The sequence below is a fragment of the Protopterus annectens genome, chromosome 9.part0, assembly GCF_019279795.1.
Source record: "Protopterus annectens isolate FY-2018-M chromosome 9.part0, PAN1.0, whole genome shotgun sequence".
In the NCBI taxonomy this organism is placed as follows: domain Eukaryota; kingdom Metazoa; phylum Chordata; order Ceratodontiformes; family Protopteridae; genus Protopterus; species Protopterus annectens.
This window is the reverse complement of record NC_056743.1, coordinates 622,664,919-622,690,372: the sequence shown is the minus strand read 5'-3', so window position 1 is coordinate 622,690,372 and position 25,454 is coordinate 622,664,919. Positions and strand designations below refer to the sequence as shown.

Here is a 25,454-nt window from a genome sequence, read left to right as displayed (position 1 = left end):
ATACTTCAGGGCCTTTGTGCCGACAAAAATGATATTGGGGTTTTTGGTATACCTGAAGGAGATGGTCTTCCTCAACTCATGCATCCAGTTGACAGCTGTAATGATGCTTTTTATAAACTTAGCAAAGGCATGAAGAATTTGAGATCTAACATTTGGCATTTAAGGCTTTTCAAAGCCTATATGAACAAACAAATTACGCCTGTGGGCTTAAGAATCAAAATTCAACCTTTGGTGAGCAAGATAGATGACATCCTTAGCAAAGAATGGCATTTGGCACAACAACAGGCATCTATGAATTTCGTTCAAATTTTAAGTTTGTATTATGAACGGACTATTGAAATTAATATTAAGTTGGTGATCTGTGTGGACAAGCTAAAACATATGATGGTCACTGACAATTTTCTATATGCCTTAATAAACTGTCAAAGGAATTGCTTTTGTTTGAAAAACAGACTAAAGAAAAAAAGATTAAAAAATTCAACAGAGATATTACTATCAGAGGGGCCGACCCTTTGAGGCCACCAAAAATGTTAGGTTCATGGAAACTGGCCAGAGGTCTGGCAGATATACCAACCCCAAAAAACGGCCTAGATCCATAATCAAGGGGCCTCACACATATAGTAGCACCTCAGGAGATGATTCTTCGACAACTGATACGGAGGGTATTTGTACTGGTGAGTCTCCAACTCCCAAAAAGACTAAAAACCAAACACATTCTTTAAACTCACTAGGAGGAAGGGTGGGAGAAAGCATAGGAAACACCAAGATAGATACAATCGAAGCACTTATCCAAACGTTCATGACACGATAGATGACAATATTTTGAATATTTCCAAAATTGTCTTGGGAGAAGATCAAAAGAAAGTGTTAAATAAAGGTTTAAACTTTGTTCCAGGTTTTTTTATGGATGAATTTCATATTGTCAAAGATGTTAATGATTTTTGTCGCAGAATCAACCTCAAATTGTTTTTTGGACCCAGGTCTGATTCACAAAGATCCACAGAATTCAAATTCCATTAATCCAATTTTGTTCCACCTATGAATCGGAATGTGGCTATCTTTCAGCAAGCTGTACTCAAGGACATACATTTTAAACTAGATCACATTTCACCTCTGAAACATAATCTCTCTACCCCTGAACTACAGGCTTTACAAACGCTCAGGGACAATAAAAACATTGTTATTATTCAGGCTGACAAGGGTGGGGCAATAGTAATCATGGATACAGATTATTATCTGGGGGAGGGAAATGGACAATTAGCCAACCCATCCCACTACATGAAAATGCCTATTGACCCCACCCCAAACTTTAAAAGAGAAATTGACAATTTTCTTGAGTTAGCAGTTTTGGAGGGCATTATATCAGACACAGTTAAATCACAATTAATGGTACGGGACCCACAACAACAGATTCTTTATTTACTACCTAAGATACACAAGTGCTGGAACAAACCACCTGGTAGACCCATTGTGTCTGGTATGGGGTCATTGATGGAACCACTGTCTGAGTTTTTGACTTCATACTTGAATCCTCTACTAAATTTGATTTGAGCAAGGATACAAGACACCACCCAATTCTTGTCCATTATAGATGATAACCAATTAGAACCTGAGTGGTTACTTTGTACATTAGATGTCAAGGCTTTATACACCAATATACCACATTGGGCTGGACTTGAGGCCCTCAAGTTTTGGTTAGATAGAGCCAAATTATATCCAGTTGGTTTCAATACGCTTTTGATTTGTATGGTGGAACATGTTTTGAATAAAAATGTTTTCTATTTTCAAGGTGAATACTATTGGCAGTTGAAGGGTACCACTATGGGAGCCTCTTTTGCTCCTATATATGCGGACTTATTCATGGGCTACATTGAGGAGCAACTCATTTATGATCAAACACATAACATCTATCTTGAGGAGCTGGATATTTGGCAATGTTATCTTGATGATTGTTGGTTAGTCTGGCATTCCGATGAAGAATATTTGGCTGAATTTGTGTCATACCTCAACCATAACAAATGGGGTATTGAATTTACTTCAACTTATCACCAAAATCAAATCAACTTTTTGGATGTAACAGTCATCAGGAACCCAGATGGTACTTTACGAAGCAAAACATTTCGTAAATACCCACAATACAATACTTTATTACATGCAACTAGTACGCATCCTAGCCAAATCTTCCGGAATATACCCAAATCCCAGTTCCTCAGGATATGCAAGATTTGTTCCGCAGAAAATGACTTTGAAGAATCACAACAAGATCTAACCAACAGATTTAGAACCAGGGGATACAAGGAGCCTGACATTTAGTTGGCACCTCACTTTGCAACCAATTCCACCAGAACTTCCCTTCTCAAATATTGCGATAGAAATAGGGATACAGAAGATGGAGGATTACAATTTATTACTACCTATGGGCGTAACATCAATTTGATTAGAAATACCATGATGAAACATTGGAACATCCTCACTGCCAATGAGGATATTGCCTCCTTAGTCGGTAACACTTGTCAACATGGTTACCGTAGCGGGAGAACACTAAGTTCATTTTTTTCACATTATAAGAGGATGGGTTCAGGTGGCATTATACATCAACAACTTACGATGACTGCTGACAAACTTTGGGGCACTTATCAATGCGGCCATTGTTCATTATGTCCATTTATATTCACATCTAAACACTTTTCCAGTAAAAACACTGACAGGACTTTTAACATGAAATTTTTTTGTAACTGTAATACTGATTGGGTGGTATATCTTGCGACTTGCACATGTGGTTCATTTTATGTGGGTCAAATATCACGGGCATTGAGATTACGCATGTCGGAACATTGTAGTGACATTCGAACCAAAAGAGAAACCAATGCTCTGTTCAGGCACTACACACAACACCATACTGCTAGATTTCAATTTTGTATTGTAGATAGAATTTTGGGTGACAGATCCAACAAACAGGGATGGCATTCCATTCTCAACCAAAAAGAGAAATACTGGATTATCAAGCTAGGGGCACTATTTTCTCCTGGTTTAATCGATTATTTATAATCAATTAATTTATCCAATATTGAATGTATTATTATACTTATGTTTTATTACCATATTTGCTATTTGGATCATCTGTTTTTTACTTGTTATTTTTTATTTTCTAGTTTGTATTTTTCCTTCCAGTTTTTCTTTCAGGCAGTATTATGGGCATGCCCAAATCCTTTGGAAGCACCTCATTGGTCTATGGACCTTATTTAAACCTGCATTTGTGCATCATTTCCTGTTTGTACTTTTCTTGTTCCACTGAGGAAAGCCATGTTAGGCTGAAACCGGTCTGGATTATTGCATTGTTCGATATGTATTAAAATACTTAAGTTTTACCTTAGTGTTGCTGTAGTTTTGTTGCTGATATATACGGTGTTATAAGCCACCTCAACTTTTGGCTGGAGATTTCAGACTGCTGTATCATCCACAGTTGGAAATCATATTCAGCATCACCTGAAACACACAACAGTAGACACTGTACTGCTTCCTGCCTGAAAGAGAACCATATATTTTGGTCTGTATATCAGCCAAGGTATGCATCTACCAACTATATGACACGTTGGAAAGACAATCTGCACAAAGTATTGACAGAGGTTGCACATGTTCCAGAGGGGGTGATCATGGGAACTGCCTATGTGGTATATAAACATGTTATGTACAGTACACTGTGCATTGTAGTTGATTGAGTGTAAGCCCTTCTAGTTGTTATATTGGCCACTGTATGGAGCATATGAGGCCTTAACAGTGATATGTGTGCAATCAATTGGTCATAGTACTTGAGGGAAATTGGCTAGGTTGTAAAATGCTCACACAGTATTGGATCTGTACTCTGCTGTCTATAGAAACCATATATGTTCAGCATTAGGTCACTGTTGCCTAAGCTGTTTGGGGTCACATCCCTTCTAACTGGACAGCTTTTCTAAACTTAAGGGCACCACCCCCCCCCCCACCCACCCATGGTCTCTAACTACCAAGAGCTGTCATGGTGGCAGGAGAGAGCTCTTGCTACAGAGTTATATACATTACAGCGTGAAAATTATATAAATGTCAGTGAGCTCTTCCTACAGAGTTATATACATTATAGTATGAGAATTACATCAATGTCTGTGAACTTTTGTTACAGAATCATATACGTTACAGTATGACAATTATATCAGTGTCCATGAGATTTTGCCAGAGTTATAGAGATAAAATTAAGCAGATACTTGTTCAGGATGACACGTTCCAGAATGAGGATTACAGCAATAGTTTTAGAGTATACACAGAATTGTACAGATGCAACTGAAATGATTTAAAGAAATATAAAGAGTAACACAATAACATTTCATCATTTTCCCTAGAAAAACTATGTAATTACATATAATTAGTATAAAAATGTTAACCTATTTGTTCATTGGATAAGCCCACTGAATAAATTGTTGCTTTTCAGGCCATCCAGGGAGCACTGTCTAATCAAATGACTTGCTCAGAGTCACAAAGTAGGGAAATAAGGGTGGAAGGACTGAAACCTGTACCCTACGTATAAGAAAGGGTCACTAACAGCAAAGGAATTCAGGCCTCTGCACTAATTGCTCTTTTGCTATTGTATTTGCTGAGTGACTTTACATACATTTCAGCCAGCAGTGTGTGTGTGTGTGTGTGTGTGTGTGTGTGTGTGTGTGTGTGTGTGTGTGTGTGTGTGTGTGTGTGTGTGTGTGTGCATGTGTATATATATATATATATATATATATATATATATATATATATATATATAGATATATAGATAGATATATAGATATAAGTGAAAGTGTGTGTGCATGTGCTTGTGTGTATGTGTTTCTGTTATATGTGCACGTCTATGTACTTTTGGAATATGTGCATGTACATAAATGTGTGCATGTGTGTGTGTGCGTGTGTGTGTGTGTGTGTGTGTGTGTGTGTGTGTGTGTGTGTGTGTGTGTGTGTAACTCAACTCCTCCCAACCCAAAGTCATGGCTGCTACTCCTACTGAGACTTATAAACAAGCAAGTGACATTATAATTAAAGTTTCGATCTTGTACTGCTTGCATTTGTGGTCTCTGTGTTTGCTCAGGAGCACAACTTGCCCATCTGAGAGTTATGAGTTGCACTCAAGTTATTTATGAATTCTACTCAGTACATTAAAAGCCTTAGTGTGCCAAGGTTTCTACATTGGCAATTAATTTAGTACTTGAACAAATAAATACTCTATCACACCTCTCAACTGTCCATATTTTTGAAGAATATCCAGATTTTTGCTTCATATTTTGCTGTATTCCTCAAAATTTGTGGTTTTCTTAATGATAATACATAATGAGGACTGAAGCCATTAAAATGTGCAAGACATATGAGATTCAGACTTGGTAAGACTGCAATACAAATTGTAGCTTGCTAAAGATCCCCCACCATTCCCCAATTCTCACTACACCTTTCTAAGCATAGTGGAAAATATTAAGATACAACCAAATACCCTAATACTGGGTGATTTCAATTACCCTGCCATTAACTGGGAAAACTACTCCTGTATCAACACCTTTGCTCAATGGTTCTTGAAATTCATAAATTCCAATGCCCTAGAGCAACTAATTCATATTCCCACCAGGGGTACCAATATTCTAGACCTGGTCATTACCAACATGGGAGATCGATGCTCCACACCAAAGGTCACCCCTTCGTTGGTCAGATCAGACCATAAGCTAATCACCCTTGACATCCACATCCCCCCCCCCCTTTTAAGGAAACCTCCATAAAAAAACTTCTCCAAAGCCAACTTCATGCTTCTCAAGTCAGAAGTAACAAACTTCATGACACCCATGCAGATGGAAACTGGAAGTTTAACTGCTGAATCCTACACTAAGGTGCTGTTTGAGCACATTCACTTGTGCATGGACTGAGCCATCCCAAATAGAACCAGGATGCTGTTGTCTAAAAAAAGGAAGCCAATCTTGTGGTCCCCTGCCATAAACAAGCTGTACAACAGAAGGAAGAAACTGTTGCAAAAAAGAGGAAGAACTCAGGATTCAAAAAACTCCCTCACCAGCCTCAATAGAAAGCTGAAATCCCTCATAAAATCATCCAAAGCTAGTTACGAAAACAAAATTGCCAAAGATTCCAAAGACAACCACAAGGCATTCTATAGATATGTCAAGAATCTGAATGTCAATTCTCAGATCTGCTCTGAGCTACAGCAGAATGGCACTAAATATACTGATCCCAAGGATATTGCCAATATCCTGGCAGATAGCTTCAGTGCCAACCTCACCCCCCTCTCAACCCCTAAAGGGCTAATCTCAATACCGAAAGAATGCCAAATTCTGGTAATCACGGCCACTCAGGTAAAAAAATGCACTCTCCAAATCCAGGAATACAGCATCCTTGGGATCAGATGACATCTCAGGCTTTGTACTGCATGAACTACAAAATGAACTGGCACCTCACCTATGTGTCATGTTTAATCATAGCCTCACCTCAGGTTTTGTGCCCACAGAGTGGCGCACAGCTACAGTCATCCCACTCCACAAGGAGGGATCCACTTTGGATTGCAGGAACTACCATCCAATCAGTCTAACAAGCCTGACCTGCAAAGCCATGGAATGTATTATTATAGAATGTGTAAACAAAGACATTGGCAACCTTCAAACACTGGACCCCACCCAGTTTGGGTTCGTGAAGGGCCAATCTTGCCTCCTGAACTTGATCGACTTCTTTGAATCAGTTTCCAGAGCCGTGGACGAGGGTAAGGTGGTTTACACAGCCTACTTGGACCTCGCCAAAGCTTTTGACACTATCCCCCACTCTGGAATCATCGATAAACTTACTAAGCTGGGCATTAATCCCTATGTCACTCGATGGGTTGCCAACTGGCTTACTGACAGAACCCACATTGTAAAAGTAGCTGACTCCAAATCCATCTCTAGACAAGTGACAAGTGGTGTACCACAGGGTAATGTCCCGGGATCACTCTTGTTTGGCATCTACTTCTCTGAAATACAGCCCAACACTAAGGACTCTAGCTTACAAAGTTCTCAGATGACTGCAAACTGAAAGCCATTATTGAATCCCCAAATGATATGGATATACTACAAAAGGGCCTTACCAAAACAGATGCCGGGTGTCAGAGCCATGGGCTCAAGCTAAATGCCAAAAAATGTATAGTTGTCCCCTTTGGGAAAAAACACGTACATGTGAACTACCACATAGGTGGCAGTACACTAAACACCAAAAGTGTGATAAGAGACCTAGGGACACAGGTGGACAGTGGTCTCACCTTTGATAACCACATAGCCATAACAGTTAGAAAATATTTCTACATGGCACACCTCATCACTAAGGGCTTTTCATCCAGATTAAAAGAGGTCATTGTCCCTCTGTACTCATCTCTCATTAGACCCATTATGGAATACAATGCCCTGTTTGGTATGTACCTCACAAGACATCTGCAACAACTAGAAAGGCTGTAGAAATACTTCACAAAAAGAATCTCAGGCCTAAAGCAGATGTGTTATGCTGACCATCTAAAGAAACTCCAGCTATACTCTGTCGCATATCGCCTACTCAGAGGCGATCTCTGCCTAACATACAAGGCCATATCAAACCCAGAGTTGTTGGACATGCTAACTTAAAGAAATCCCAATCACTCCGAGCTACATGCTCCAGGGATCTTAACTTTGCTTTCACGATGAATAGAACATGCTAGAGGGATAGGTTTCTGACCCAGAGACTCCCCATGCCCTGGAATAGGCTGCCCATACATGTCAGGCAGAGTGCCTCAATGGCCCTCTTCAAGAGGAACCTTGATGATTGTATGGGAGATAGGAAATTCACTCTGGGGATCACATTAGTAGCCCTGCTAGACAGGGGTCTAGGAAAGTAAATATTTGTAGGAAGCAATAGCAAGGGAAACATTATGGCTAGGCTTGTATAGGCCCCATGGCCGATAGCCTAGTACCTACCTATGAACCTATAAACCTATGAATAAGTGAAAGACTTTAGCAGTTGATAAGACTGTAAAATATTGTTGGTGAAAGCTCACATTTAATTTATACAGAGGCATTTGATGTAAAAATATTTTAGAAGAACCAAGTAATATTAATTCTACTGCTACAGTGTTAAAAAATGTCACTTTCATATAACGCCTCTGTTTAACTTTTGAATATTAATCAGGGTTATAATTTTTATGCACTCCATTCAAAAATGAGTTATTTTTCCAAATGTCATGTCACCTCTCAAATAAAGAGTGCAGTATATGCAACGTCTTGTAAGAGGTACATTGCATTCTCTGCTGGGAAAGCTATCTGTGTCTAGCATTAAAATATGAACATTTTTATATAATTAAAAACAAAAAATTAAAAAATTATATTTACATAAAATTCGTTATGAGAATTCCTGTGATTATTTTCAGTACTTGGAGTTTTTGAGCCAACAATTCTTCTTCTTTCGGCTTTTCCCGGTTAGGGGTCGCCACAGCGGATCACCTGTCCGCTCATGATTGGCAGTGGAGTTTTACTGTGTCAAATTGTCAGCCCGGCTCCCAGCCTTCCACAGAAGGCACACACATGCACGCACTCATGCCTAGGGCCAATTTAGAGTATCCAATCCACCTACAGCATGTCTTTGGGATGTGAGAGGAAACTGGAGCACCTGGAGGTAACCCACGCGACCATAGGGAGGACAGGCAGACTCCACACAGAAGGCACCCCAGATGAGGATCAAACCGGAAAACCTCTTGCTGTGAGCTGGCAACACTAACTGCTGCACCACCGTGGCCACTCAGTTTTTTAACCAATAATAAGAGCTGCTTATTTAGAGACCTTAATGGATGTTAATAAACATGACTGACAATTTATTTTAAATGCAGACAAATTTCCAGGCTTGAATGAAATAATGTCTACTGCACCACTACTCTAAATAGAGCTTTAATACATTGCTAAAGTTTTTAAAGTCTTCTTGTATACCGAGTTATATTCCTTGAAGCAGGTTTTAATACATTAAGTATGTTTATTTTCTGATTCCTCCTTTAATGCTTCCTGTGATCCCTTTTTTTTCCTCCAGTCCACTTTTGCCATCTTAATGCACCTTACTGCATGCTGATGGCCAACATATAGCTCTCCATCTGCTTCATTCTGCCTACCCTCCAGGCACTTTTCCCTTTTATGGATATCTTTACTTCATGAGTAATACTACTAGTCTTCTCTTTCTCTTTATCTTAGTACCCCTCCTAAACTGTTTTCCCATGCTTCTAGAAATGTTACCCTTTATGTTACTTCCTGCTTCTGCACTCCTTGGCTGTCTTCCATGTATCATGATTCTTGCTTGTAAATACTTGTCTTTTCATAGTTATCTCCCCCAATTCTAGATGCCTTTGGAGTCCCACCAGTTTCTTCTTCTCCTGAGTGTGAATCATACAGTAACATAATCACACTTAGTGGACTCTTGACCAATATAGCCTTTGCCTTTTTTCTCTGCATCCCCTACACAAAATGAGACAGTGGATGCTCTTCATGTTTCACTGTTGCAGTCATCACACTTGGGTTATCTTCCTGCAGGTAGCCCTCAGTCAGCCAGAATACCAAAGTCTTAGGATTTCTGCACCAGATACTGTCACTTCTTCCATGACGTCAGGTCGTCAGGGGTATAAAACAGGCAGCCGATGCCATTACATCAGTCTTTCTTGACAAGGAGGAGCTCAAAGCAGAAGCAGTTTGCAAGTGCCGGTCGGCCGCTTCCTGAAATATTCGCTTTTCAAGTTTCAAACCTGAAGTCTTATAAAGCTAAGTACCCCGTTGGGGATCCTTTTTTCTTGCTTTAACTGATGTCAGAAAAAGTTAACAATCATTTTGCCTGTGGAAAGCAAATACCTCACAGAGATTTTCATTCTTACTGTGTCACCTGTTTAGGCCTAGACCACATAGTCCCTCGCTGTTGGTTTTGTGCCTTGTTTAACGCCCAAACCATTCGTTGTCGGCTATCTTTGTCGCTAAATTCTTTCGCTCTTGTTCTCTGTATTCCGAAATGGCTTCGATAAGACATATGACTACCGATCTTCTGAAAAAATATAAAGATAAAGACAGAGACAGAGTGCAGAAGTCCAAAACTGCAGACAATGCTTCCGTTAAGCTAGTAGCCAGTCCTCTGGTACTCAGTGAAGCACTTTTGTAGCCCCTGATGCCCACATCTACAGATTCGCAGGCCTCTGCTGAGACCCATTCGGAGTCTGATATGCCATGAGATGCTTCTTTGACTATGGAACCTGTGGATGTCTCTACCTTGGATGGGTCTGGAGCCACTATGCAGGCACCGGATTCTGAGAGCGTATTCCAACCTAATGATGTTGGAATTAAACCGGCTACTTCATTTTTAGCTAAACCTACTGAGTTTCTGACACCCAGAATACACACTACGCCTAGAAAACTGATGACCAAAGTGCATGCTCAAGCTCCTATGCCACAAAAACAAATGTGTAGAATGGCTGAAGGCCTTATTACCCTTATTAGGGGATGCCAGCCTCCCCCTGCTAAGGGGCAAAGAATTGAGTTTCATTCTGATTCCACAAACCAGGAGTCCGATGACTTTGACCCTTCTGATTATGAAGCCATGTCCTTATCTACCTATGAGGATTCAGATCCATTCCCTCTACCTCCCCTCCAGAGGATTTTCTTTGGTGAAACTTTGCATACATTAAAAGAGCATTTCCACTGGGAATGCAAGGACTATCCTCAGTCCAAAAAGAGACTCAGAGAATTTTTAGAGTTGCCTCAGCACAGGCCTCAAGCTATACCCCCTATTCTGGATGTTGTAGATGATGTTTTTATAGAATCCAGTCTTACTCCAGATACTTTACCCCTGGCCCCTAGGAAACTGACAGGTACTACAGAGTAGCTGATTCTCACAAATTTCTCTTCAAGAATCCTACTGCAGATCCAGAGACCATTTCCCAGGGACCTAAAGGTATTAAGGCTACTACTGCCAAAAACCCTACCCCTTCAGACAGGGATTACAGAGCTTTAGACAGATGGGGTAAGAAGGTATATACCTCTGCAACTCTTGCCGTCAGGGCATTGAATTGCATTGAATTGCCAGTTGCACATGTTGAAGTACCAGCAGCATATTATGAAACTAATTCCCTCAGTCAGTATGTCTCTTTTCTTTGCTCTGCTTGGAAAAAGGCATTCTTCAGTCTGCCTCTAGAAGCTTGACATCTCCTTTCGTAATTATAGTTTTTTTTTTCCTATTCATCTCTGAATCTTATTCTTGCCATAACTGCAGTCCTTAATGCTTGTATCTTTTGGCCTGTAGAGGCCTCAGTGTCCCAACTGCTCCTCTTGCTGCTAAGAGTATTATTGCTATGAAGCTTTCTATTGACATTTTTTATACTGTTCACTTTTTGCCTTCTGACACTTCCATCTTTTCTTTGTTCCCTTGCTTCAGCTCCCCATTCCCCATTACTTTGCCCTCCAGTCTTTACCTTATGGATAATGCAATGTCCTAAGTCATTGCTTACCTGGTCTTTCCTGAATGCATTGCACTCTGGGATCACCATGTCACTCAAGCCTCTTGCTATTACAAAATCATCATATCTTTGTTATTTTGACATGTTTCAGGTAACAGTTTACAAATTCTCCATCTTTCTGTTTAGGCTTTTGTTAGTGCTGAGCAGAACCACTCTGTTAACTCATCCTTCTTTTTCTGGTGAACCATTTCTTTATCCTTTCCATCCTTTTGTGCCAGGTGGTAGTACACTTTTCCTACACTCTGCTATTTTTACTAGTTATCTTCAGTCTTTCTTTATCCTTTCATTAGCTCCTGCTTCTGTTATTTTCCTTTCCTCAGCTGCCTAGCCATTTCTTCTAACCCTCTTCCAATACTCCTCTTCCTTGCCCAGATGTCTCTTTATTTTCTTTCTAGATGTTGATTTACTTTATTTCAATGTCACTCTTCCCTCTACTTCTCCACGTTCCTTCTCCTTCTAGTTTTTCTCTTGTTTGCTGCCAGTTCCTTCAGCCTCCTGCTATCCTTTTCGACTACTTCCACACTCCCTCATTAACCTCTTTTTGACTATCATGCTCTATCTTCTTTAAACATCACTCTCCTTCCTATATCCTTTCCATCCTATTTTAAAGGCACAGCTGACTTTAGTAGTGCTGTCACTTGAAGACGTTTATCCATGGTGAACAACTCCACCTGCCAAGCCCTGCCTCAGTCACCCATTGTGCAATTACCATGCTCTTTACCCATTCCCTGAGGCATTTGTCCACATGTCTAATCATTTGTTTTCTTACACTGCTGATCCTTGGTAAAGATAACACTTCACAAAATGGCACCATAACACTAACCCCTGTCCACTGATCTTACCATATCTTCTTGATTCTTTTTAGTGCATCTTCTATTCTCCTCCTGCCATTTTATGTATGTGGACATCATCTACTTTTTATGAGCAACTCAGTCACTATTTGGAAAGCTTTTACAAAAATAAGCTAGTGGCTATATTTACCTTCACCAGACTACCCACCCCAGCTCACCTTACACCACTAGTGGTTGAATGACTGCTCCCTAGGACCCATTATTAATCCTCCTTTAAACCTTCCTGCCCACCCTGGACCAGGTTGTTCATTTTCCTGACATCAGCTTTAGGTTATGCATCTTACCCCAGCTGTCCCTTATGCCTCTCTTCTGTCTCATTGCCTCAGTCTTCTGTTACTGTAATGCCATCCCCACTGTCCCTCTGATGGTCCACCCACCTGACCACATCTGGCCCTGCTCCCCATCTTTATTTTTTCATCTCCCCACTCCTGTCTCAACAATCTTGGCTAATTGCTTCTTGGCAACACTTTGCCTCACTGCCTGTCTGTCTCAACTGCTTTCTACATTCCCTCTCTTTTTGATTCCTGCTCATTGTATATGCCACTGTTGTATCCACTGGGTGTAATGGCTGTTGTACCTCCTTATTCTTCTGATTACTTGTTCCTACAACCCTGTAGCCCTTCATCTTGACTTTCCTTGCCCCTTCTCACCCTATACTGTGTCTTGTCCTTCTGTTGTCTGCTTCTATCCAGTTCCAGTCTACCACTTCACATGTCAAAAATGAATCCCCTTCCATATCTTCATTATCTGGTATACCTCATATGCATTTCCATGTCAAAGGTCCCTTAGCCGTATCTATGTTCACATTGGGGGAACCCTGTCCATCAGCTTCTCTTCCAAACTGTAGCACTATTTTCCTCTTGATTCCTTCTGTTTGCCTTGTCTGAGTTCTTCTGTTTACTTTTTCACTTAAACTATGTCTGCTTTGCCATTGTAAGCTTACTCCCTCTACCTATTACCTCCTGTCTACATTTGCTATGCTTTCCAAGTCCTTTGCTTAGTTACTGCTCCATTTGTTCACTATTACTGTAATTGACCATTTATTTATTAATACATTTGGTGACCTTCTAGGTGTACCAGACCAAAGACTCTTCAAGCATGACCCAGACCGATTGGCAATCAAAAGACAATAACGCAAAACGAAATCAAGAACCAGCAGTAATAATAACAGAAGCACAAATTACATTAATAAACAAAAATCACATTGGTAACAGCACAATACAAAATAGCAGTAATAAACAAATATATGTAATGCTATATTAATACTATAGAAATGCTCTGGGCTACTAAATATGGGGTATACTGGATTACAAATAGGAGACCAGGCATTTTTACAATAGAAGACTAGGTTAGAAGAAGAATGAGAAGGCTGAGTGCTGTGGATTTAATAGAGAAAAGTAATAAGTAGTAGAAGGAGTAAGGAGAGAGGTAGACGAAAGCGAAGTTAGCAAAATGAAAGGAAATGTAAAAGGGGTAACATAGTTAAGGGGTCAGATAAGTCATGAGACAGGTGAGAGAAGGTTGTAGGGAAACAGATATGTATGACAGAAAGAAATACTGTAATGAACAGTGCTGTAGATGGGTGGCTACACCATTATAACAGGATGGGGTTAGTGCATGGTGGAGTATTCGTTATTGTTAAAGCAGTGACACTGAAATGAATCAATGGCATGCTTCTTCAGTAGATAAGATAACAGTGACTAGGAAGACCTTATGATCTTCAATCAACATCAAAGTCGCATCTCTGGACAAGACAAATTCTTTCAAGGGATTTGTAACTTCCGGAAATATATTTGTCTTTAGGAAAAACAAAAATGTAGGGGCAGAGAGTTAACCTCCTGCATGCTACAATTTCAGCATGGTTTGTCACACAAAATCTTTTTTGTGTGTAGTTTGTATAGTAGGTCTAAGAACATGAAAACATATTTTCTAACAAAAGAATAAACAATTTCTCCTCAGTCTGACAGAAATTGTGTTTATGATCAAACAGTGATAACTCTATGGCTAATTTTCTTTTTTGCCATTTCGTCTTCCCCTCCATTATTTGCCCATTATCAATGCCCTCTAAGCAAATAGGTTCATAGATTAATAACTGCATAGAGGCAGCTGTACCCACTAGGAAGAAGCACAGAGCTAACTCAAAAAACAATACACCCTGGTGGAATCACAAAATCAATCAGCTATATAACAGGACGAAGAAAATCATGGCAAAAATTAGGAGGTACAGCACTCAGCAGGATAAAAGCCCTCTCATCAAACTAAACAAACAACTCGGAGAACAAATAAAGTCTACCAAAGCCAGATTTGAGATACGTTTGGCCTTCCAGGCCAAGGACAACCGCAAAGCATTCTTTAGCTCTGCCTGCAACCTCAAAGGCAATACACAACTGTGTGGAGAACTCGCTTTAAATGGAGCCACCTATACTGAGCCAAAAGATATAGCAAACCTCCTGGCTGATAAATTCAGATCCAACATTACTCCTCTCTCCCTCTCAACCTTCCCTCAGGAAATATCATCAAATATAACTCCCCCTACTGTCACTAGGGAACAGGTCCTTAATACTCACTCTAAGACCAAGAACACTGCATCAATGGGCCCAGACAATATCCCAGGATGCCTTCTAAATAGAATGAAACTTGACCTATCAGGGCTCTGGAATTACTATTTAACTGTAGCCTCCAAACAGGCTTCGTGCCTTATGAATGGAGAAAGGCAACAGTCATCCCTCTGCACAAAGGTGAGCCATCTACAGACCCTGGAAACTACAGACCCATAAGTCTTACTAGTCTTATATGTAAAGCCATGGAAAGAATTATCATGAAGATGATCAATAGGGATATAGTAAACCTCCAGACACTGGACTCAACCCAGTTTGGTTTCATCAAGGGTAGATCATGTCTACTCTACCTGGTGGACTTCTCTTTGAGAAGGTCACCAAAGCAATAGATGAGGGTAAAATCATTCACACAGCCTACCTTGACCTGGCCAAGGCATTTGACACAATACCCCACTTGGGCATTTAGGTACAAACCCATATGTCACCCAGTGGATAGCCAAATGGCTCACAGACAGGACCCAGGAAGTTAGAATTGGGGAGTCCATCTCTACAAAGAGGCCAGTCACAAGTGGTGTCCCTCAGGGATCAGTCCTTGGACCGCTCCTTTTTGGCATTTACTTCTCAGAAGTCAAGACCAATGTCAGTGGTCTCTGACTGACTAAATTTGCAGATGATTGCAAATTAGGAGCTGTCATTGAATTTCACACTGACAAAATGTTCTCCAGAAGGAGCTGACACAGACAAATAACTCATGCCAGAGCAATGGACTAAAACTAAATGCCAAGAAATGCATAATAGTATCCTTTGGGAAGTCATCCATCCCTGGTAACTATCATATTGACAACACACCCCTTAGATTTGACCCGGTCCAAGGACTGATCCCTGAGGGACACCACTTGTGACTGGCCTCTTTGTAGAGGTGGACTCCCCAATTCTAACTTCCTGGGTCCTGTCTGTGAGCCATTTGGCTATCCACTGGGTGACATACGGGTTTGTACCTAAACTTTTGAGATTGTAGTCAGGGACATAGGGACACAAATATATAGTAATCTAGCCTTTGATCATTTGGCTACAGTATGAGGAAATCATTCTATGTTGCGCAACTTATAAACAAAGGCATGACATCTAATTCCAAGGAAGTCATTGTTCCACTGTATTCAGCATTCATTAGACCTGTCATTGAGTACAGTGCCCCCTTTGGTATGTACCTAACCAGGCATATCTAACAGTTGGAACATCCACAGAGGTTCCTCACTAACAGAATACAGGGTGTAAGTAATATAGACTGCCTCAAGACCCTGTCTTTGTATTCTGTCTCCTACAGACTTTTGAGGAGAGATCTAGCCTGGCATACATGGCATTGTCAAACTCCACTCTGATGGACCTCCTGTATATCCACAAAACAAACAGCACCAGAATTACCTGTTAGAAAGACTTAACCTTGCCTGTGATATCAATAGGACCTGCTGGAGAGATAGGTATGTATCCCAGAGACTACCCCATCTATGGAATAGGCTCCCCATCCATGTGAAGCAGAGTTCCTCCCTGACCCAATTCAAGTGCAACTTGAACAATTGGATGAGAAACTGGAAATTCATCCCTGGTTTGGTAACTATGTCTCTAATGGACACAGGTAACTTGTAAATAGTTCATCTTCCAGGCCCATGCTTGCACTTATCAAGGGTATCAGAACTCGTCAGAGATTTGGGATGCATGGATAGGCTTAAAAAAGGCTCTTGTGGTCATTAGCCTAATAAACACCTATGAACTTATGAATCTATAAATGACCTATTTTTTTCCTTAAAAGTGAGGGTGAAATTTGGCTGAGGGTAGCCATATTTTAGGCAACCATCAGAGGTGTTAGAGTTTTTGTTTTAGTCCCAAATACCCCAAGCACACTCTTATTTTAGGAAAGATGGGATGTACAATGGCTGCCAGTGCTGGGTTGTTAATCACATCTACAAGGAGCCTCAGCTACCAGTCTTAGAACAAGCAGGTAATGTCCCTGGTCACCAGCAGAGAAGTCACACTAAGATCATCTACCGTGTGTGTGTGTGTGTGTGTGTGTGTGTGTGTGTGTGTGTGTGTGTGTGTGTGTGTGTGTGTGTGTGTGTGTGTGTGTGTGTGTGTGTGTGTGTGTGTGTGTGTGTTTAACCCCACTCCCCAGAGAAAGAGACAAACAGCCCAAACATGCAGGTCTAAGGTAAGTCAGTTTATTCATTAGTTATATATTTCCAGTACTAGTATTGTGACTTATCTCAGCAAAGGAATTGGAGAAAGCAAAAAAACAACTGAAAAGGAAATGATCATGAATTAATACTGCACATAGGTGCTAATTGCATTTGAGAGAGAATGTGCATTGGTTAAAACATGTGACTATAACAGCAATGTAAACTGCCAATTATTTTTGGCATAAGTCAGAGGTAGCACAACGGCAGTACTCTGAAAGGAAAGCATTGATTAGCCGGGGTGTAGCGGCATGTACAAAACAGAGGACTGCTAGAAGCTACCCAACTTTGCTCTTTCTTTATTTATCTTTGCTATAGATTTGCAGACAGTTTAAGAAGATACATTCAGTTGGATAGTGACTCCTTTTAAATATTTAATTTCATCAGATGCCTCTTATTGTCCCCTTTCCTTTACTTCAGATTATCAGCAAAGGACGGATACTAGACATAAAAAAAATTGCACGGACCTTAGTCACTGTGGTCCATCTACATGTAGAAGAAAACATGATCCCTTCTTTCAGATTTGTGGCTTACTACTATCGTGGAAAAGAGATTGTGGCTGACTCTGTCTGGGTTGATGTGATTGACAGGTGCGCTGGAAAGGTATGTTGTTAAAACAATATTGGTAAATCAAAGTCATTGAATAATTTTTATAATACACAGAAATCAAACACCCACACACATTTTTATATCTATATATATATATATATATATATATATATATATATATATATATATACATATATATGTTGTTGTTGCTTCTTTCTGTTTTCCCGCTTAGGGGTTGCCACAGCGGAACTCCGGTCCGTTAATGATTGGCAGTAGATTTTTACGTACTGAGTTGCCAGCCCTGACGTACAACCTTCAATGAAGGTATGCCCATTCACGCATGTCTCCACACAGAAGACGCTTTAGCTGAGAATCAAACAGGACAACATATATATATATATATGTATATATATGTATATATATGTATATATATATATATATATATATATATATATATATATATATATATATATATATATATATATATCTGTGTGTGTGTGGCTACATGCACACACACATGTGCACATACACATGCACACACACACATCAACAAAATGAAATGGGGAAAACTAAAATTGCTTTGTTGTGGGGATGCAGCTCCTCCAGGACCCCCAGTAGAGGATCAGCTTCTACATTATAGAAACCAGCACCGCCCCATACTTTACCATCCTTTACTTCACATTCAATATTTTGTTATGTGTTTAAAGTGACTTTGACATTTTTGTATACATTGCCAGATTTGGTGAGTCAAGTCCCATGTTGCATTCTTTCACTTCTTTGCCATTATGTATTTGAGATGATTATTAGTAAACAGTTTTGTAAACTTTTTATTAAACTGCTTACCTGCCATGTCATTACCTCTGTGTAGAGCACAGTGCATCTGTAGACTTTAATGGGGGCACTTTTATGCATGTGTAGTGAGATGCCCATTAAACTCAAAGAATGTAACACACAATTTTCCTATGCTGATGGCAATAAGGTTGAAGTTCACTGTTTTTCCTCCGTGATGTCAGTGTATGGAAAAAATGTTAAGTTTTTGTTTGTATAAGAAGCATATGAAAATGTTCCCTCATAGGTAGAGGTGCTGATGTTCTTCGTGTTTCACTGTTGCAGTCATTACATTTGGGTTATCTGCCTGCAGGTAGCCCTTAGCTGGCCTGAATAGCAGAGTCATGGATTCCTGCGTCAGATGCTGTCTCTTCTTCCATGATGTCAGGTCGTCAGGGGTATAAAACATGCAGCCGATGCCATTACATCAGTCTTTCTTGCCACGCGGTGCCCGAAGCAGAAGCAGTTCGCAAGTGCCAGTCGGCCGACTCCTGAAATTTTCATTTTCGAGTTTCAGAACCAAAGTCTTCAAAAAAGCTAAGTACCCCATTGGGGATCCTTTTTCTTGTTACGTCAGTAAAAGTTAACAATTGTCTTACTTGTGGAAAGCAAATACCTCATAAAGATTATCATTCGTACTACATTCCTTGCTTAGGCCCAGACCACGACGTCCCTCACTGTCGGTTTTGTGCCTTATTCAACTCCCAAACTATTCGTCGGTCTGTTTTTGCAGCAAATTATTTTGGTACTCGGTATAACTATCCAGAAATGGCTTCTGTAAGCCATCCAACTACTGATATTTCGAAAAAAATGTAAGGATAAAGACAGAGACAAATCTGCATAGGTCCAAAACTGCCGTCTCTTCAGGTAAGCTAGTCACCAGTCCACTGGTACTCAGTGAGGCACTTTTGCAACCCCTGATACCCGCTATTTCAGATTCGCAGGCCTCTACTGAGACCCATTCAGAGTCCAGTATGCCTCAAGATGCTTCTTCGACTATGGAACCTGCGGATGTTTCTACCTTGGATGGGTCTGGAGCGGCTGTGCAGGCACCGGCTTCTGAGGGTGTATTCAGGCCTACAGACTTGCATTTTAAACCGATGCCATCTTCTTCATCCAGGCCTAAAACTCAATCCACTCCTAGAAAACCACATGGTCAGGCCCATATGCCTAAAAAACAAATGCTTAGAATGGCTGAAGACCTTATTACTTTAATTAGGGAAAGCCAGCCTTCCCCCTCTGAGACCTAGAACTGATTTTCCTTCTGATTCTTCTGATAAGGATTCTGATATTTCTGTTTCTTCTGATTACCAGGATTTACTCTTATCTACCTATGAGGACTCTGATGCAGAAGATTCCATTTCCTCTGCTTCTGCTCCAGAAGATTTTTCTTTTGGTGAAACCTTGCCTCTCTTAGGGAGCATTTCCGCTGGGAAAGCCAGGATTACTCTGACTCCAAAGAGAGGCTTAGGGAATTCTTACTCCTTCCTCAACATAGGCCTTTAGTAATCCCTCCTTTTATGGACATTGTAAATGATGCTTTCTTGGAATCTAGTCTGTCCCCAGACACCTTACTTCCAGCTTCCAGAAAACCTGACAGGTATTACAGAGTACTTGACTCTCACGAGTTCCTCTTCAAGAATCCTATTGCGGATCCAGAGACCATTTCCCAAGGACCAAAGGGAATTAAGGCTACTGCTGCCAAAAATCCTACTCCTTCTGATAGAGATTCTAGAGCCTTGGACAGATGGGGTAAGAAGGTATTCCCTTCTACTACTTTGGCCGTTAGGGCTTTAAATTGCCAGTTTCATATGTTAAAGTACAAGCAGCATATTATGGGACTCCTTAAACCGAAAATGATGTTGATTCCTGACTGTGCTGAACACAAAGAATTACAGGATTTAATGCATTCTGCTGAACAAGTTGGTAAACATACTTTGCAATGTGGTTTTGACTCTTTAGAGGCATCTTGCAGGGCTGCTGTCACTAGGACAGACTACTTAGAAGGCATGCTTGGCTTAATGAGCAAAACTTGCCAGATCATGCTAAATTACCGGATGCTCACTTAAACCATGACCACCTGTTTGGCAACAAAGCAGAAGTCCTCAAAAAGATGGAGGAAAAAGCTAAATCTATGCAAACTGTTAAAGATTTCCTGCAAGTACAGCCTCCCAGATTTAGTAGGCATTGGCCTTCAAAAAATTGGTCCTTTCCAGGCTCTTCCAGGCCTTCCCAGTCCAAACCCAGGAAAAGCAAACCACCTAGGTTACAGTCTCAGGCTATGCACAGGCCTAAGCAGTGGGGGGCTCCCACTTCCAAAGCAGGAAGTAGTAAGACACCCCCCTACGGAAAAATGTCACAATGACTTAATCTTAACCCTTCCAAGCCCTGCTCTACTGCCTTCTCCCTTAGGAGGAAAGCTCACCCTGCATGCAAAGAACTGGGAACGCATAACCCAGGACAAATGGGTTTTAAATATAACAGTTGGCCAGACCTACCCCCAAATCAGTGGGCAGAGGCCTAACAGCAGGTTCTCTCTCTTCTAAGTATCAGGGCTATTCAACCTGTCCCAGCAGAAGAAAGGGGACAAGGTTTTTATTCAAGACTTTTCCTGGTATGCAGAAAAGACAGCTTCTGGCATCCTATCCTGGACCTCTCTATTCTAAACACCTTTTTGGTAATCCCAAAATTCAAAATGCTAACACTTCAACAGCTGCTTTCCATGCTAGGCAAAGATGCCTGGTTGGCAACCTCAGACGTAAAGGAAGCTTACCTCCACATTCCAATAAGGGAATCTTGCAGGAAACACCTACGCTTCAGGGCAGGCTCCATGAACTATCAGTTCTCTGCACTTCCCTTTGACTTATCTACTGTGCCCAGGGTATTCACAGTGTCTAGCTCAAGCCATTGCATTTTGCAGGCAGAGAAATATTCAAATATATCCATACCTGGATGATTTTCTGATTCAGGCAGAAAGCCAGTACTTGCTATTAAAACATCTGGCATACGTAAAGAGACTTCTAACCTCACTGGGGTACACCATAAATGAAAATAAATCTCACCTAGTACCCTGCCAACAGATTGTATTCTTGAGAGCAAGCTTGAACACAACTTCCCAGATGGTTTTCCTCACAAAGACCCAGCTGTCTGCAAGGAAAATTCTGCAAGCCCTGGGGTTCATGGCCTCTTGCATTCTACTAATTCCATATGCAAGACTGCATATGAGGAAACTACAATGGTATCTAAAAAGCCTATGGTGTCAACATTCTCAGGACCTGGAATCAATGATTCCTATCATTCCTTGTATAAAGACAGAGTTCCTTTGGTGGGCAGAGGCCTGCTAACACAACAAGGGGCTCCCTTTCACTCTACCCCCTGCCGCCCAAACACTAATAACAGATGTATCAGACTATGCATTGGGGGCTCAGTTGGCAGGGCAGTGCATTCAGGGCAAATGGAACCCAAGTCAGATGCACCTGCATATCAACCAAAAAGAAATGTTAGCTGTACAGAATTCCCTGACAGCCTTCAAAGACCACATCCTTCCTTGACAATTATTGATAAAGACAGACAATACCATAGTTATGTGGTACATAAACAAGCGGGGGGAACCCACTCGTACCCTCTATTGCAGACTAGCCATGGCTCTGTGGAATACAGCCTTGAGCTACCAAGTGCACCTACAAGCTCAATGCCTGCCAGGCAAGCTAAATTCACCGGCAGATGACCTAAGCAGAAATCTCATGGACCCACATGAATGGAAACTGGAACCAAAAATATTCAACCTCTTGAAGAACAAATGGGGGAATCCAGGGATCGACCTGTTTGCCTCCCCTCAGAACTATCAATTGGACAAATTCTGCACATGGTCTCCCCACAGTCAAGCTTGGAAAGTGGATGCTCTGTCCTTTACCTGGGAAAGCCTCTCGGTTTATGCCTTTCCCCCTCTGCCTCTCCTCTCGAAGTTTCTGCTAAAGATCAAGCAGGACAAGCCAAGGACAATACTGATTCCACCAGACTGGCCACTAGCTTTGGTACCCCCACTTGTGCAGTATGATACTGCTGGAGCCATGGCATCTACCTCAGACATCTTCCCTGCTGTTTCAGCAGGCAGGCTAGATTCTGCACCCTCAGCTTTAAACCCTGAACTTTGCAGCCTGACTAATTACTTGAGCTCTCCAATAGCATCCCTCAGTAAGCAGGTGCTAGATGTCATTCTGGAAGCAAGGAGGCCTAGTACTAGAAAATCCTATGCTGAAAAGTGGAAAAGATACTGTTCCTGGAGCCAGACTCAGGGGATGGGCACAACGGTGCCCAGTTTACCTCATATTCTTCAGTACTTAACAGAATTGCTCCACAAGGGCCCATCCTTCTCGCCAATTAAAAGTCATGCCTCTGCCATTTCAGCACATTATAATACTGAACCACCCCTCTTCTCTCACCCCCTGCTAAAGCAATTCCTCAGAGGGGCCAAAAATTTAAGATCCCCAGGTGAGCCCCTACTCCATCCTGGGACCTTAACTTTGTACTGGAAAAGCTCACTCTCCCTCCATGTGAACCAGCTGCAACTGGAGAGATGAAATTTCTTTCTTGGAAAACAGCCTTCCTTCTAGCCATCACTTCAGCAAGAAGAGTGTCTGAATTACAGGCCCTCATGGCAGTGGAGCCCTTCATTATCTTCCATGCAGGCAGGCCAGGACCAATCCTTCCTTTATGCCCAAGGTGGTGTCTAGTGTGGCCTTAAATCAGTCCATAAATTTGCCTACCTTTTTTCCGAATCCACAAAACAAAGGAAAACAAATACTGCACTCTTTGGACGTGCACAGACAACTTAGATTTTATTTGGACAGGACTAAGCCTCTCAGAAAATCTGAACAGCTGCTAGTTGGCTTTGCTGCAGTGGCAGAGGGAAGGCCATTTCAAAGCACACCATTTCTAAACGGATAGCCCATTGCATTCATTTCTGCTATAAGCACCATGGAAAACCTACCCCACAGGGGATAAGATCACATTCCACCAGGGCTGCATCTACTTCTACAGCCTTTCTCCGAGGAGTCCCTACCAGGGACGTCCTAGAAGCTGCTACCTGGAGCTCTGTACATACCTTCACCATGCATTACCACCTGCCTCAAGTGGAAAACGAACTGACAAACGAAAAACTGAAGAAAAGAACACACTGTGAACAAGCACCAACACTTCACTCAGCTCGATGAAGAAATAAATGTAAAAAGCTGTTCTTATTCACTTAAATACCAAAACAAAATAAAATTAAGAGCTTTTCGTTTTTCGTAATTTTAAATGAGTGCTGTGATCCACTTGCAGGCAATTAATCAATTAACTCTTCATGATATAAAGTGGATTTTTGCTGGCTGACTGTTTTTGTTTTTGCTTTATATCTGAAGATGTCTGGATATTTCCCAAACGAAAAGCACTTAATTTTATTTTGTTTTTGTATTAAAGTGAATAAGAACAGATTTTTACATTTATTACCACATGCCTATTTTTTCTAAATCCAGAGCTGGTTTTGCCACTGCAGTCTTGCAGGGCTTAATAGCTGTCCCTAATGCTCTCTAACTTCCTCCTCCCTTCCTTAGCTTTGGGAATCAACCCAAATGTAATGACTGCAACAGTGAAACATGAAGAACATAGTACAGTTGTGTACACTTAGCATAAATGTAGATGTTCGAGTGTATTCACTGTTGCAGTTCTGGTTACCCTCCCTGCAGCCCCCTGACTTCTCTTGGCTCTACCTTTCATTTTTGTTTTTAAGCTTTCTGATGTATTTGCTTTTTGATGGAGGTGTACCATAACATATAATTGCTTTCCATTGTGGGGGCACCTGACATCTGGGGCAAGAAAAACTGATGTAATGGCGTCGGCTGCATGTTTTATACCACTGATGATCTGACGTCATGGAAGAAGAGACAGCATCCAATGTTGGAATCCAAGACTCTGGTATTCAGGCTGGTTGAGGGCTACCCAAATGTAATGACTGCAACAGTGAATACACTTGAACATCCATTTATGGTAAATGTACACAACTGTACTTTCAGCAATTTATGCACGGCATGGCATGGCGCAAAGGTAAAGTTGATATAATCAGAAAATCAGTTTAACAAAAGAAATTACTTGTTGTTACAGTCTGCCTTATTATACCAAATGTTTACACAGCAGTTTTCAATATATAGAACTGCAGAAGGTATGGCAAGTTATTTGGCAGTGCTGATTAAGTGCATTTTTTGGATGTTAAAAGGGAAATTAATACTCATTTGTTAATTAATTTGACAAAGGTGTAGGTTTGCTGGTATTTTAAGGTTGCTTTGGGTATCCATCCATCCATCCACAACCCCCTTTTCCCAGTTTTGCACATGGATTCGGGATGTCACTTCACCGGTGACAATCATCTAGAGCCAAGATTTACACTGGCGTGTGGCTAGCCCTGCAGAGATAGTTCTTTCACACTGCACACTTGCACACACAATCACGCTTATAGCCAATTTAAAATGTTTAATCCACCTACTGCATATCTTTGGAATGCAGGAGGAAAACAGAAACTGGAGAATCAGGAGGAAACCCATGCAAACACACAGAGAACATTCCTCTGGCATATATTTATTTAATTCTTAAGAAATGGTAGATACTTTTTGAAATTCAATGGTAACTAAATGAAATCAAACATGTAAACATAAAAGATGCATTTATGCATCATATGCTTCAACTATGCTTCATATGTAGGCACATGAAAATCATATCTGTTAAACTAGTATTACAAGAACAATCTGCTCATTTTGCCTTCTACACTGTATGCCAGCCCAAATGTTATATAAAACAAGACTGAATATAATATAGATAAGAGTTAATGACTGATGCCCCTTCAATTATGCAGGGTCTTAATGGCCAA

At 40.9% G+C, this 25,454-nt stretch overlaps 1 protein-coding gene across 2 annotated transcripts in view; it reads left to right on the top strand.

The window, feature by feature from the left end:
• Nucleotides 1-25,454, top strand: part of C4B (complement C4B (Chido blood group)) — an 876,141-nt gene that overhangs the window by 208,471 nt on the left and 642,216 nt on the right. For both annotated transcript variants that reach the window (XM_044083184.1, XM_044083183.1), the window contains exon 13: nucleotides 17,597-17,779. In XM_044083184.1, the coding sequence (XP_043939119.1) occupies nucleotides 17,597-17,779 (183 nt within the window). The remainder of the gene's footprint in view (nucleotides 1-17,596; nucleotides 17,780-25,454) is intronic.